We start from the raw sequence: 16,878 nt of genomic DNA on the forward strand, positions 1-16,878 counted from the left end.
ACTTCGCCTCCCAAAAAATGGAATAAAAAGAGATCAAAAAGTCGCATGTACCGAAAAATGGTACTGATCGAAACTACAGTTCGTTACGCAAAAAATAAGTCCTTGCACGGCGTTATTGATTGAAAAATAAAAAAGTTCTGGCTCTTAGAATAAGGTAACACAAAAAGTGAATGATTGTTTACAAAACGTATTTTATTGTGCAAACGCCATAAGACATAAAAAAAAACTATAAACATCTGGTATCGCCGTAATCGTATCGCCCCGCAGAATAAAGTGAATATGTCATTTATAGCACACGGTGAACGCTGTAGAAAAAAAAGAATAAAAAAACAATAGTAGAATTGCTGTTTTTTAGTCACCACGCCACCTAAAAATAGAATAAAAACTGATCAAAAAGCCGCATGCACCCCAAAAAAACTACAATGCATTCCTCAAGGGGTCTAGTTTCCAAATTGGGGTCACTTTTGGGGGGTTCCCAATGTTTTGGCACCACAAGACCTCTTCAATCCGGACATGGTGCCTAATAAAAAAGAGGTCTCATAATCCGCTAGGTGCTCCTTTGCTTCGGAGGCCGATGCTTCAGCCCATTACCGCCCGAGGGCCACATGTGGGATATTTCTCAAAACTGCAGAATCTGGGCAATAAGTATTAATTTGCGTTTCACTGATAAATCCTTTTGTGTTATAAAAAAAATGGTATAAAGAGGATTTTCTGACAAAAAAAATATGTAAATTTCACCTCTACTTTGCTCTAAATTTCTGTGAAACACCTAAAGGGTTCATAAACTTTCTAAATGCTGTTGTGAATACTTTGAGGGGTCTAATTTCTAAAATGGGGTGTTTGATAGGGGTTTCTAATATATGGGCCCCTCAAAGCAACTTCAGAACTGAACTGGAACCTAAAAAAAAAAAAAAATGAGGCAATACTTCGCTTCTTACATTATACTGATAATGAGCCGTGCCCACACCGAGATGACCCCAGTTTCGACCGTTTGTATAAACGGAGACCCCTATTAGACCGTTCCAGTGCCCGGTTTTCCCAAGCATACACCCCCGAGAAGTGTATTTCTATTGATGAGTCCCTGGTATATTTTAAAGGGAGGGTTCAATTCCGAGAGTACCTGCCGGGTAAGAGGGCAAGGTATGGCGTGAAGATGTATAAGCTGTGCGAGAGTGCATCAGGGTATACCTACAGGTTTAGGATATATAAAGGAAAGGCCACCCCCAAACCAGACTGCATCCTGGACTACAATAGGTACATGGGAGGGATGGACTTGTAAGATCAAATCCTGAAGCCCTACAGCGCCATGCAGTGTGGTATAAGAAGCTGGCCGGGCACATCATACAGATGGCTTTGTACAATGCGTACGTGCTGCATCGATGTGCAGGCCAGACGGGAACTTTCCTGGAATTTCAAGAGGTGATTATCAAGAACCTAATCTTTAGGGACCAAGAAGGGGGGGCACCCAGTACTTCTGGAAGCGGGGCCACACGCATCGTACCAGGGCGGCAACACTTTCCAGGAGAAGTTCCCCAAACTATCAAGAAGGGAAATAGTCAATAGAGGTGCAAAGTCTGCTATAAGAGGGCGATAAGGGATGACACAATATATCAATGTGACACGTGTCCCGAATAACCAGAGCTCTGTATGAAAGAGTGTTTTAAAATTTATCATACATCCCTTGGTTTATAATTTACCCCAATTTTACTTACCCTGATGCACTCCGCACAGCTTATCCCCCCTCGTCTTTCCCCTCTGAGCCCTGCTGTGTGCCCAGGCAGCTAACAGCCACATGTAGGGTATTTCCATACCCGGGAGAACCCACATTACAGTTTATGGGGTGTAGGTCTCCGGTCACAATGCTCACTACACCTCTAGATGAATGCCTTAAGGGTGTAGTTTTTAAAACGGGGTCACTTCTTGCGGGTTTCAACTGTACTGGTACCTCAGGTGCTTCTGCATACATGACTTCGCACTAGAAAATCCCCAGTAGGCCAAATGATGGTCCTTTCCTTCTGAGCCCTCCCATGGGCCCAAACGGCAGTTTATCACCACAAATGGGGTATTGCCGCACTCAGGACAAATTGGGCAACAAAATGGAGTATTTTATTTCTTGTGAAAATAAGAATTTTTGAGCTAAAATGACATATTATTGGAAAAAATATATATTTTTTTTAATTCCCAGCCCAATTCAAATAAGTTCTGTGAAGAAACTATGTGGTCTAAATGGTCACATTACCCATAAATGATTTCCTTGAGGGGTGTAGTTTCCAAAATGGGGTCACTTCTGGTGGGTTTCCATTGCTTTGATACCTCTGGGGCTCTGCAAATGCGACATGGCACCCGAAAACCAAACCAGCAAAATCTGTACTCCAAAGAACACACAGCGCTCCTTCCCTTCTGAGGCCTCCCATGGGCCCAAACGGCAGTTTATTGCCACAAATGGGGTATTGCTGCACTCAGGAGAAATTGGGCAACAAAATTGAGCATTTTGTTCCCTGTGAAAATAAGAAATTTTGATGAAATTTTTTCCAATAAGATGTAATTTTTTATTTTTTTAATGTCACAGCCCAATTGAAATAGGTGCTGTGAAAAAACTGTGTGCTCAAAATGCTAACAACAACCATAAATGAATTCCTTGAGGGGTGTAGTTTCCAAAATGGGGTCACTTTTGGTGGGTTTCCATTGCTTTGATACCCCTGAGGCTCTGCAAATGCGACATGGCACCCGAAAACCAATCCAGCAAAATCTGGACTCCAACAAACATATAGCGCTCCTTTCCTTCTGAGCCCTCCCATGGGCCCAAACGGCAGTTTATCACCACAAATGGGGTATTGCCACACTAAGGACAAATTGGTCAACAAAATGGGGTATTTTGTTCCCTGTGAAAATAAGAAATTTTGATCACAAATGACATTTTATTGGAAAAATGTCATTTTTTTTTCATTTCACAGCCCAATTCAAATACATGCTGTGAAAAAACTGTGCGGTCAAAATGGTAACAACAACCATAAATGAATTCCTCGAGGGGTGTAGTTTCCAAAATGGGGTCACTATTGGGGGATTCCTACTGTTTTGACACTTCAACACCTCTTCAAACCTGGCATGCTGCCTAAAATATATTGTAATAAAAAAGAGGACTCAAAATGCACTAGGTGCTTCTTTGCTTCTAGGGCTTGTGTTTTAGTCCACGAGCGCAGTAGGGCCACATGTGGGACATTTCTAAAAACTGCAGAATCTGGACAATACATATTTAGTAGTGTTTCTCTGGTAAAACCTTCTGTGTTACAGAAAAAAAAATGAATAAAATTGAAATTCAGCAAGAAAAATGAAATTTGCAAATTTCACCTCCACTTTGCTTTAATTCCTGTGAAATGCCTGAAGGGTTAAAAAACTTTCTAAATGCTGTTTTGAATACTTTGAGGGGTCTAGTTTTTAAAATGGGGTGTTTTATCAGGGTTTCTAATACATAGTGCCCTCAAAGCCACTTCAGAACTCAAGAGGTACCTTAAAAAAAAGGCATTTGAAATTTTCTTAAAAATATGAGAAATTGCTGTTTATGTTCTAAGCCGTGTAACGTCTAAGAAAAATAAAAGAATGTTCAAAAAACGATGCCAATCTAAAGTAGACATATGGGAAATGTGAAGTAGTAACTATTTTGGGTGGTATAACCGTCTGTTTTACAAGCAGATGCATTTAAATTTAGAAAAATGCAATTTTTTCAAAATTTTCTCTAAATTTTGCAATTTTTCACCAATAAACACTGAATATATCGACCAAATTTTACCACGAACATGAAGCCCAATGTGTCACGAGAAAACAATCTCAGAATCGCTGGGATAGGTTTAAGCATTCCGACGTTATTACCACATAAAGTGAAATATGTCAGATTTGAAAAATGGGCTCTGAGCCTTAAGGCCCAAACTAGGCTGCGTCCTTAAGGGGTTAATTTAATGTTATCTTCATTGAAAAAACTGCTTTTCTTGCAAAAATAAGGAAATTTCTAAGCGACCCTAAATTTTTGAACGGTAGTGTACACCGCGTTCCAAATTATTATGCAAATGTTGTTTTCCGCTGATTTTCCTAAATAGTCGATGCAAATGACAGTCCGTATAATCTTCAAGCCATCAACCGTTGGAGTATAATGCAAATTTTATTGAACTAATCTCCTAATGATAACAGTTTTTTTTTTTGAGATGGTGCATTGTCATGCATGAAGATAATTTTGCTACGGAAGGCACGGTTCTTCTTTTTGTACCACGGAAGAAAGTGGTCAGTCATACTTTGCAGAGGTCATTTTCACACCGTCAGGGACCCTAAAGGGGCCTACCAGCTCTCTCCCCATGATTCCAGCCCAAAACATGACTCCGCCACCTCCTTGCTGACGTCGCAGCCTTGTTGGGACATGGTGGCCATTCGCCAACCATCCACTACTCCATCCATCTGGACCATGCAGGGTTGCACGGCACTCATCAGTAAACAACACGGTTTAAAAATTAGTCTTCATGTATTTCTGAGCCCACTGCAACCGTTTCTGCTTGTGAGCATTGTTTATGGGTGGCCAAATAATATCTTTATGCACACTTGCAAACCTCTGGAGGATCCTACACCTTGAGGTTCGCGGGACTCCAGAGGCACCAGCGGCTTCAAATACCTGTTTGCTGCTTTGCAATGGCATTTTAGCAGTTGCTCTCCTAATCCTATTAATTTGTCTGGGAGAAACCTTCCTCATTATGTCTTTATCTGAACGAACCCGTCTGTGCTCTGAATCAGCCACATATCTTTTCACAGTACGATGATCACGCTTAAGTTTTCTTGAAATATCCAATGTTTTCATACCTAGTGCAATACCTTGGACAATTTCACGCTTTTCTGCAGCAGAGTGATCCTTTTTCTTTCCCATATTGCTTGAAACCTGTGGCCTGCTTAATCATGTGGAATGTCCTTCTTAAGTAGTTTTCCTTTGATTGGGCACACCTGGCAAACTATCACAGGTGTCTGAGATTGATTACACTGATCCAAAGAGCCCTAAGGCTGGGTTCACACGACCTATTTTCAGACGTAAACGAGGCGTATTATGCCTCGTTTTACGTCTGAAAATAGGACTACAATACATCTGCCCATTCATTTGAATGGGATTGCCGACGTACTGTGCAGACAACCTGTAATTTACGCGTCGTCGTTTGACAGCTGTCAAACGACGACGTGTAAATTGACTGCCTCGGCAAAGAAGTGCAGGACGCTTCTTTGCTACGTAATTTGAGCTGTTCTTCATTGAAGTCAATCAAGACCAGCTCAAGATTTACGAGCGTCAAAGACGCCTCGCATAATGCGAGGAGGAGCTTTTACATCTGAAAGGACACAGCTGTTTTCTCCTGAAAACAGTCTGTTTTTTCAGACGTAAAAGCAAGCTAGCGTGTGCACATACCCTAAGACACAATACCATCCATGAGTTTAATTGAAAAACGAATAATTAAATGTTTGACACTTAAATCCAATGTGCATAATAATTTGGAACACCGTGTATATAATTTTTTTATGCCACTAACCGAGTGGGTTAAACAATGCTATATTGTGATATTTTGGACTTTTACAGATGCGGCGATACCAGTTATGTTAAAGGGGTTTTACAAGTTTTTTTATTTTTTTAAATCACTGCAACGCTTCTCAATTTATCAATTAACCACTTAGTGACTAAACCTGTTTTGGCCTTAAAGAGGCTCTGTCACCACATTATAAGTTCCCTATCTTCTACATAATGTGATTGGCGCTGTAATGTAGATTACAGCAGTGTTTTTTTATTTAGAAAAACGATAATTTTTGACGGAGTTATGACCTATTTTAGCTTTATGCTAATGACTTTCTTAATGGACAACTGGGCGTGTTTTACTTTTTGACTAAGTGGTCGTTGTGGAGAGAAGTGCATGACGCTGACCGATCAGCGTCATAGACTTCTCTCCATTCATTTACACAGCACATGGCGATATAGCTATATCACTATGTGCAGCCACATACACACATATTAACGTTACTGCAGTGTCCTGCTTACGGGAAGGTGCCCGTGCCTTTGAAAAAGATAGAACATGTCCTATTTCGGGCCGTAATTACGGCACGGGCAGCCCATAGAAGTCTATGGGGCTCCCGTAATTACGGATGATTACGTGTGTGCACCCGTAATTACGGGAGCGTTGCTAGGCGACGTCCGTAAATAGTCACTGTCCAGGGTGCTGAAAGAGTTAAACGATCGGCAGTAATTGTTTCAGCACCCTGGACAGTGACTTCCGATCACAATATAGATAGATAAAGCTGTAAAAAAAAAGACGTTCATACTTACCCAGAACTCCCTGCTTCTTCCTCCAGTCCAGCCTCCTGGGATGACGTTACAGCCCATGTGACCGCTGCAGCCAATCACAGGCTGCAGCGGTCACATGGACTGCCGCGTCATCCAGGGAGGTCGGACTGGATGTCAAGAAAGGGACGCGTCACCAAGACAACGGCCGGGTAAGTATTAATTTCTTTTACTTTTATTACGGAAAGGGCTGTCCCTTCTCTCTATCCTGCACTGATAGAGAGAAGGGCTGCCGATTAGTGCAGTGCAATTTTGCAGCCAAAAACGTGCCCGTAAATACGGGTGACACCGGACCCGTATTTACGGGCACGGGTCCGTGAATACTGGTGCAATACGGGTCGAATACGTGTGACCAAGGATCCGTATTTACGCCATTATTTACGGGTGGACAAATACGGTCGTGTGCATGAGGCCTAAGCCTGTTAAATAAAATCATGCTTAAAGAGGCTGTCACCAGATTAGAAGTGCCCTATCTCCTATATAATCTGATCGGCGCTGTAATGTAGATAAAAGTGGTTTTTATTTTGAAAAACGATCAATTTTGAGCAAGTTATGAACAATTTTTTAGATTTATGCCAATTCGTTTCTTAATCGACAACTGGGCGTTTTTTACCAACTGGGCATTGTAAAGTGAAGTGTATAAGGCTGATGAATCAGCGTCATACACTTCTCTCCATTCATTTCCATCTGTATTCACAGCACAGCGTGATCTCGCGAGATCACGCTGTGCTGTCACATACACCCACAGTAACTTTACCGAAGTGTCTTGAGAGTAAATAGACATTGCCTCCAGCAAGGATTCGATGTCTATTCACACTCCCAGCACTTCAATAAAGTTTCTCTGGGACTTAATAACAGCACAGTGTGACCTCGTGAGTTCACGCTGTGCTGTGATTTAAGTCCCACAGAAACTTTACCGAAATGTTGGGAGTGTGAATAGACCTCGCATCCTGGCTGGAGGCAATGTCGATTCTCTCTCAAGACACTTCTGTGAAGTTACTGTGGGTGTATGTGACCGCACAGCGTGACCTCTCAAGATCACTCTGTGCTGCGAGAACAGCTAAAAATGAATGGGGAGAAGTGTATGACGCTGATTGTTCAGCGTAATACACTTCTCTTTACAATGTCCAGTTGGTAAAAATGTAAACGCCCAGTTGTCTATTAAGAAACAAATTAGCATAAATCTAAAATTGCGCATAACTTGCTCAAAATTGATCGTTTTTCAAAATAAAAACAACTGTTCTCTACATTACAGCGCCGATCAGATTATGTAGGAGATAGGGCACTTATAATCTGATGACAGAGCCTCTTTAAAGGGGCTGTGGCGCCACAGACCTTTTTATGGTGTATTCACAGTATATGCCATTAATGTCTGATAGGTGCAGGTCCCAGAGGTGGCACCCACATCGATCTCCGAAACGGGGGTTCTCCAACCCCCATCCCGCCTGGTGAGGTGGCATCCAGGCGTAGAATATGTGCAAATCGGGACGGGAATCTACAAACAGAGATCGCTGAGCTACACTGTTTCAGTCCCTCTCATATAAGTGAATTAAATTTTATAATAGTTAAAATCAATCAGTAGTTAAAATTAATCGCTAGCACAACAAAAAAAATCTCATTGTATCCCTAGCCTAAGCCCAGCACAACTCTGCCTGTGCACATGAAAGGGGTAATGGTTACAGGTTGTGAGAATCAAGATCTTGGTATTCACAGGAAAAGGAGGGGGAGAGAGCTTTGCAAAACATACCTCCCTCATGTGCCTCTCACTTTAGCAGCCCTGATAAGACCAGACACTCTGCCTGTGAAAGGGTTACAGCGGTTGTCTGGGCATTTTTTATTTATGGCCTGTTCTTAGGATAATACAAATCAAAAAAGTTGGTCAGCTCCTCCTAAAACATGAAATATATATATGCAGGTGAAAATCCACCGTGACTAATGTATTACCAGTAACAAGAAAATGCAGATGCACACCGCAGGCGCTATATATATACATACACACACACTTATTGTTTATTATGCATTTTTATTGCATTACTGCTATAGTTATGTTAATAACTGAGGCTTTTAGCGCTCCGTTTGATCAAAATGAACATTATATCCCTATTTTGGAGACTTTCCTCTCGCTCTTGGGCTGAGCAATAAAAATACATAATAAACAATAAGTGTGTGTGTATATATCATATATCTCATATCTCTATCTTAGTGCCTGCGGTGTGCATCTGCATTTTCATGTTGCTGTTCTTAGGATAGGCCATCAATATCTGATCGGTGGTAGTCCAACTCCCGGGATTGCCGTTCTGGTACCATTCAAGTAAATGGGACTGAGCTGAAAGCTCAGGCACAGCTGCTACGAAAGTATCCAGCGCTGTGCATGCAAGGAAAAGGCTGTGACGACTAACGCTGTGGCCCCTTCTGTCAGCTGATTGTGGGGGTCCCGGGAGTTGGACCCCCACCAATCGGATATTGATGGCCTATCCTAAAAATAGGCCATCAATTTAAAATGCCCGTACAACCGCTTTAAAGAGGCTCTGTCACCAGATTAAAAATACCCTATCGCCAACATCATTTTATCGGCGCTGGAATGTAGTTAACAGCAGTGTTTTTTATTTTGAGAAACTATCTTTTTTCCAGGAAGTTATGACCTTTACTACGTTTATGCAAATTAGTTTCTTAATGCCCAAGTGGGCGTTTTTTTTAAACTTTTAACCTAGGAGCACTGATCAGCGGAATCCCAAGCCACTTAACAATGTGGTATTGTTATTAATGATCCCACTATAAGCGTAGTGCAAAACTGTGGCTGTAGCTAAATATAAGTAAAGGACATCCTTGTGATGTCTACGCAGTCATGTGACAAATGTAATGTGTGAGCACATGAACGTATCGGCGCCGTGCCTTAAGGGACGTGATGTACCAAGAACAAACTTCTGCTATATTATTTTTTGTAAATCCCTTACCTGGTGCAAAGGTAGTAAAGTTACAATACTGGTAAATTGCTGCTTCTCCTTTTACCAAATAATTTCTCTCCGAATACCCTTTCAGTGCCACTGTCTTTAGGGAAAGAAAGAAATTGGGGCCTCTAGTTTTGAGGACCATGTCCGATTTAAATATTCATCTTTTGAGCGGCTTTACCCAATTTATTACTATAATTTTGTACGTTCAGCTTGAATTCTCTTAAAACAGAACTTCTAGAGTTTTCCCATGCAATAGTGTTCGTGATATTGGCCCTTTACGATTGCACAATGCTGGTTAATATCTAACTCCGTTTGAAACCGCATTGGAAATTTGACTGTTATGTTACCTGATGACAAATTGAATTTTCCTGAAAACTAGTTGAAGCGGTCCACTCTGGATTTAGCAAACCCATTGAGATTGCTGGATGAAAAAGTTTCTGCAGTGCAGAAGGCACATTCAGGACAAATGTTATCAGATGCTCTCCCAAGATAGTGATTTTCTACATGTACTGTAAATGAGCTTTGTTCCGTTCATTGTTTATTATAGTGAAATATATAAATTCCTGATTGTAGTGTTGCTGTAAGGCTTTATTCACATGACTGGGTCCGGGTGTCAGCCGGTTTTGGTTTTTCTCTCGACCGTTTTGCATCCGTTCTGGGGCTGGTTTCCGTTTTTAACGGCCAATTATGACCCATTTTGCATCGCTATTTCACTGCATTGTTTTTTATTTTTGTTTAGTTTTTTTTTTCATACCGGTTACCATGACCTTGCAACCATTGAACCGTGTACTGAAGCTTTGGCTGACTTCTCTGTAATTCGGACAGCAATCGCAGATGTTGATGCGCCACGCTGCCCCCTTTTAGGTAGTGCAACGCTGCCCCCTTGTAGGTAGCACCAATGTAGCTCCTTGTAGGAGCGAAATCCGCCTCAGAAGTTGCCCCTGATGTCTCTGTCCATAAATGGATAGTGACTTCAGGGGCTTCTCCTGGAGCGGAATCTCTGGCTAGTGTGTCAGCAACGCTCTGGCCGGGGACTCCGCTTCAGGAGTTGCCACTGATGTCGCTGTCCATATATGGATAGTGATGTCATGGCCAATTTGCATCCATGTGGGACCTGTTCTCATGGATCCCTCTTAGACTTGAGTCTATTGAGGGATCTGGGAAAACATGCAAAAATAGGACGTGTCGGCAAAAAAACGGCCGTGTGAATAGCCCCATAGACCTGCATTTATTTAAATCAGCTGTGTGACAGCCGTTAAAAAATCGTCACACGGCTGAGTTTCCCCGGAGGTTTGAATAGGGCCGAAGTCCTATACATAGATCTTCTGGTGTTCATGTGAATGAACTCTGGTTCTCTGCATTCTTTGACTCCCTAAGGCCGTATTCACACGAGCGTGTGCGTTTTGCACGCGCAAAAAACGCGGCGTTTTGCGCACACAAAAGGTGCATAACCGCTCTGTGTCTCAGCAGCGTATGATGCGTGGCTGCGATATTTTCGCGCAGCTGCCATCATTATGACACTCTGTATGTTTGTAAACAGAAAAGCACGTGGTGCTGTTCTGTTTTCATTCATAGTTTTTACTGCTGTTGCGCGAATCACGGGCGTCACACATATGCTTCCGTGTGCTGCGCGTGATTTTCACGCACATATTGACTTCAATGGATGCGTGATGCTCGAAAACCGCACAAATATAGGACATGCCGTGAGTTTTACGCAGCGGACACACGCTGCGTGAAAATCACGGACTGTCTGAACGGCCCCATTGACTAACATAGGTCCGTGCAAGGCGCGTGAAAATCACTTGCGTTGCACGGACGTATCTTACGTTCGTCTGAATAAGCCCTAAGTGGGAGGCACTTGTCACTCGGGAGCACAGTGATGGCTCTAATATATTTCTGAAGCGTTTGTGTACAATTTATTTTTTAATGTTTTGGGGTGTTTTTTGTAAAAATTTCACAGGATGCTTATTTGAATGTGGCACCAGCTTATTGTTATGGAATTGCAAGGTGAGCAATTCCCCAGAGGCTGCCGGAGATTGCTGGGAGAAATGTACAAATAAATCCGCAACCTCATATCCTTCACAACTCTGATCGACAGAGTCTTAGGCAATTCTAAGGTTTTCGCTAGAGCTGAACGGAAGGCTGGATGGTTTTTGCTGCATAGAACCCAGGTTGTCTTAGCAGAGTTCAATGTTGGATAAGAGGTGCAATTCAGGCAAACCTGAACAGGAACCAGACGACCAGAGGGTAAAAATAGCGTCAAACAGTAAGCAAGTGGATATCGTGTAGTATAAAGCAGAGGTCCGAACCAACCGGGAGCAGATAATCAAAATCCGTAAACAAAGGGTTATCCATATACACGCCGAGGTCAACTTCCAAAAAGTCCAGAAGTCAGAGGTAAAGGGTGTAGGTAAGTAGCTTGATCAAAACACATACAGACAGGATAATCACAAGCCAAGAACAGGTGGAGGAGGTCAGATATAAATTCTAAGGGTATGTGCACACGAGAACGGTCTTTTACATCTGAAAAGACAGACTGTTTTCAGGAGAAAACAGCTGCGTCGTTTCAGACGTAAAAGCTCCTCCTCGCATTATGCGAGGCGTCTTTGATGCCCGTATTCTTGAGCTGCTCTTCATTGACTTCAATGAAGAACGGCTCAAATTACGTTGCAAAGAAGTGTTCTGCACTTCTTTGCCGAGGCAGTCAATTTACGCGTCGTTTGACAGCTGTCAAACGACGATGCGTAAATGACAGGTCGTCGGCACAGTACGTCGGCAAACCCATTCATTTGAATGGGCAGATGTTTGCCGACGTATTGGAGCCGTATTTTCAGACGTAAAACGAGGCATAATACGCCTCGTTTACGCCTGAAAATAGGTTGTGTGAACCCAGCCTAAGCCTTCACCTGATAGGCAGAAGGACAGAGAAAAGAGATGGGCTCAAAGTAAAACCAGAAGTTAGAACAGTAGTCATGGTGATCTTAAGGGAACAGGCATTTTCCTAACTCGTATGCTCTTCTGTCACCTCCCCCTAACAAAAAATAATACTAATATATACTCGTATAATCCGTCAAATGTAAGAGATAATCGCCACGTGTAATAGCGTGCAAAGATTGAACGATAAATAGTTGGATTTCTGTGGATTGTCTACGTGGGTGAAAGATTATAGTTTGTCGCTGCCACAATCCCTTCGTCTAATCAGAAATCTTCCAGTCATTATCAGATCAGTCCTATGCATACCACCTACTAGCTCAGCAATCTTTGTGTGAAATTTCTGTATGGCCAAATAATCAACGATCGCAGCAACAACTGAACAGCGAAAGTCTTATTGTCATGTGTAATAGACCATTTTTCGAGTTGCTAAATTTTTGCTCGTCGCTCATTCATGTAAGAATATATGCCCAGCTCATAGGACCCTAAGGCCCTGTTCACACGGTGGTGTTTTTGCTGTGGAACCCGGCGCGGATTTGACTGCAAAATTCTGCCTCCCATTCATTTCAACTGGAGTCAGACGCTGCTTTTTCCTGCTGGCTGATTTTCTTTTCAGCTAGCGGGAAAAAGCAACTTTCCCGATCTTTCTTTGGCGGATTCCGCCCAAGCCTCCCATTGAAGTCAGTGGGAGGAGGAGTCTTCCTGCCGACGGTAGAAAATAATACTGCGGCGGGACCCGCCACGCAATCCGCCATGTGAACTGACCCTAAGAATATGTTCACACAGTCAGAGTTTGCATTGTGAAAATTTTCAATTCATTTTTAACGTGTAGCTAAACGTTTGATAAACTCCTGACGTGTCATAGTGACCTGTCAGAAGTTTTGGATTGGTGGGGGTCTGAGCACGGAGACCCCCACCAATCGCCAGAACGAAGCAGCTGAAGCGCTCATGTGAGCGCTAAGCCGCTTCGTGTCTGTCCGGCTTTTTCCGGAAATAAGTATCGGTGTACGGACTCAATAGAAAGTCTATGGGCTCGTACTCCGATACATCGGCTTTCTGGAAAAAGCCAAAGCAGACCTGAAGCGGCTGAGCGCTCACACGATCGCTTCAGCTGCTTCGTTCTAGCGATTTGGTGGTGGTCTCAGTGCTCGGACCCCCAACAATCCAAACTTCTGACGTGTCACTGACACGTCAGAAGTTTGTCCAACTTTTAGCTACACTTTAAGATAATCTGTGGCAGAAATCTGATCTAAAACTCAGATTTCTGAATAGATTGGCATTAGGATCTGCACATAAAGTTAATTGGAGCTAATTCGTGGCATTTCGGCATGGAAGCCATGCCAATAATAAGCATGCTGTGGATTACTGTGTGTGCGCCAATGAATTCGTTTAATCTGAAATGGATTTCTGATAAAATGTTGACCTCTAGTGGCAAGAATGTAGCCTGCATTACTGCACCTTATAAAAATTGGCTGCAAAGTAAAACTACCTGTTTCATTAAACCCTTTCACTGCAGGGAGATTTGACGCACACAAATAAAATCTGAATTTGTTTTTTTTTTTTGTTTTTTTTTTCTATTTCCTGTTACCCATAGATTTTCTAAATTATAGACACCTGGCACATTGTGAAAATGATGCCCTGTACTTTACACTCATGAGCACCTTCATGCAATTTTGCAAAGAAGTGAAAAGTGTTCTTAAAAAATCAAATAAAAAAAAAATGCATCTAAATTCATGTTTGTGTCTAGAATTCCGACCCAAGCAGAATCTGAGATGCTCAACATCTACTAAAAATGAAAGATGTGCAGAGTCCATACATACCACGTATGTCTACATGCAGATATTTTCACATAGTCACCAGAGCGGAATAGACAAAAAAAAAAACTCTGCCATCCAGATGGCAGTAAACATTCGAGTCAGAGTGGACGAATGGCCCGATTAGGGCCTGTTCACATCACACTTTCTTTTAGTTCATCTGTTCTGTCAGAGGAACAGATAAACGGAAAGTCTAGTTTCCGTTTGCAATACCATTGATTTCAATGGTGGTTTTTTTTTTTAAAGTTTTTGCCTCTGTTCCGCTATGTTTTCGTTTTCCTCACCATTGATCTCAATGATGAGTAAAACTTTGTTAATGGTTTCCGTTAGTCACCGTTGTGACAGGGTCCCATTTGTTTTGACAATCAATAGCGCAGTAGATTTCGCCATTGGTTCCATCAAAACAACGGAGCCCTGTCACAACGGTAACCAACCGAAACGGTTTCCGTTTGCCTTTCCATTGAGGGGTTAACCTGACAGAAGCATCCGACGGAACCCCTCAACGGAAGGGCAACGCTGATGTAAACAGGCCCTTAGCAGTTTTGAAAAACGGAGGTACGTTTAAATATATTCACATATTATTATGTATTTGTACATTTTCTTTGTTTATGTTGCACAGTATCTTTTCTTTGTTGAATAGGAACTGATTGTTTTAGCAGAACTGTGCACTGTGCCATTCCTCTGTTATTCCTCCTAGAAAAATTATAAATAAATAAATAGAAAACTGGATGTTACTGGTACCCTTGTTAGTGTCGTGTCCCTACACACTTTGGCCCTGATTGGACGGTATCAGACTGTGTAGGGACATGCCCCCAACTTAACACCCATTTGTTAATTCATAATTTTCAAGGAGAAATCCGAGTGGAACAACATAATGAAGAGTTCTAAGAAAAGATACTTCAGAATGATTATATTATGGGTAATACAAGTATTTTCTTAAGGCCCAGTTCACATTGCCTGTTGCTACGCTGATTTTGGCCTGTCAACCGCATCGGAATCGGCGCCAAAAAACGTCCGAAACCGCCTCCCATTGATTCATAAAAAAAATGCGGCATGCACTTTCTTGCCTCGGTTACGCCTCTGACCTCCCATTGAAATCAATGGGTGGCAGAGAAAGTGTCTTTCACTGCGTCTTTCTGCCCACGGCGATCAAGAGCTGTGGGGAAAAAAACGCAGCAAAGATCCGGGCAAGAAATTGGACGCAGGTCAAAATCTGCCTCAAAATTCCTGAAAGAATTTTGAGGCAGATTTTTCTGCCTGCAAAAAAACTCAGTGTGAACAAGTCCTAACGGACATGTCGGGAGAGCTGACAGGTCCTCTTTAAGTATGTGTGACCTGTTTTTGGCAGTTGGATACATTTTATATTTTTTGTTAATAAATTCTATTATCTTTATTGTTTTGATGCAGAGTTCTGGAGAGCTGACCCAGAGTGTCGATGACGATTGTTTACTGGATGCCCCTCTCCTACCTTCACAGAAACTTCACGCTGACATCCGACCAACGTTCTACCCTGTCCCTACAGTCAGTGTTAGCATTATCCTAATGCTAATACAGGTAAATAATAAAATATAAACGCTAACAGAATAGACAACTTGCATATGAAAAATGTTGCTATTACTGCAAACACAACATTCTTGATCCAGAGGAAGGCAAAAACCCATATGAGGCAGATGCCAATCGCTCCAAATATGGCAATTCAGAATAAACCATTGGATCAATGTCTCATGTTCAGAATCTAGTACCTAAAACTTGTAATATTATATTTTCCAGTACATCCCTCATGACAGCACTACAGGAGGTTGCCCTCTTGACCTCTGTAGGGACAGGAAGACAGAGAGGTTAAAAGACCCCTCCCACCACCCACTTGCCAGTGTTCTTCCTGTCCCCACAAGGGTCAGGAGCAGAGAGCGTCGCTCCTGTATTAGTGCAGGAAAAAACTCGGGCAGGGGGCAAGATCGGGGGGTCCGTGCACTCCCCCTTCTCTTCCCCCTAAAGCCCAGGCTAACACCCCTCATACGACGGGTCCCTTAGCTCCCTCCCTAAGACACCTACCGGAGGAATCCTAGGCAGGGTTCTGGTAGTGTGTGGGGGCTGGGGTTTCCCAAGCAGGCTTCGGCCGGACCGCGGACCAGGCGGGGACCGGCAGCTCCATAGGCATGGACGCACCGGCAGGGATCCTCGCTGCACCGCATAGCAAGCCTTAGCGCCGGCTATGGCGGCTGCACTCCAGGTACACGCTGGACGAATAGCCGACCGGATATGACGTCGGGCTACTTCCGGTCCGCGGCCATCTTGGAAGGCGGGAAATTCAAAACGCCCGCATTTAAAGGGACACGCACAGGTATGTAGTTAGAGCTGATAACTCTAACTTGGATTTATTTTTTGTGGTTTGCATATTGCATTGCCTGTTACCTGTCGCGATATGGAACTTCCTCGTCCTGATGGAACTCCAGATATGTCCCAGGGTCACGTGAGTCTCACCCTTGGGGAAGGGTATGACCCCTTATGTATGTACACCATACTTTACCTACCTTCTGTTTTCTCTAGGAAAAAGATTTCTCTCAGAGACAAACTGATAAAAAGAAGGTTAAAAAATGTGCGACTTGTGCAAAAAAATTGCCAGAGTCCCATAAAAAACAATTGTGTCAGGATTGTATTGCCAAAATACTAAAGGAGGAACAACCAACGTTCATGTCCGAACTTAGGACTATGATTCGTGAGGAAGTGGGTCAGTCAGTAGCCTCCCTCGCCCCTCCGCAAGAAACTCCCTCACACTCCCGGGCAAAAAGACCACGGATTGAAGTGGATCAAAAATATTGGCCTCCTTCTCAGG

At 42.8% G+C, this 16,878-nt stretch overlaps 1 protein-coding gene across 1 annotated transcript in view; it reads left to right on the forward strand.

Moving 5' to 3' along the window:
- Positions 1-16,878, forward strand: part of TMEM192 (transmembrane protein 192) — a 103,121-nt gene that overhangs the window by 9,979 nt on the left and 76,264 nt on the right. The window contains 1 exon segment of the mRNA XM_075847286.1: positions 15,453-15,599. Coding sequence (XP_075703401.1) covers positions 15,453-15,599 — 147 coding nt within the window.

This window comes from Rhinoderma darwinii, chromosome 1 (genome assembly GCF_050947455.1).
Source record: "Rhinoderma darwinii isolate aRhiDar2 chromosome 1, aRhiDar2.hap1, whole genome shotgun sequence".
NCBI lineage: Eukaryota > Metazoa > Chordata > Amphibia > Anura > Rhinodermatidae > Rhinoderma > Rhinoderma darwinii.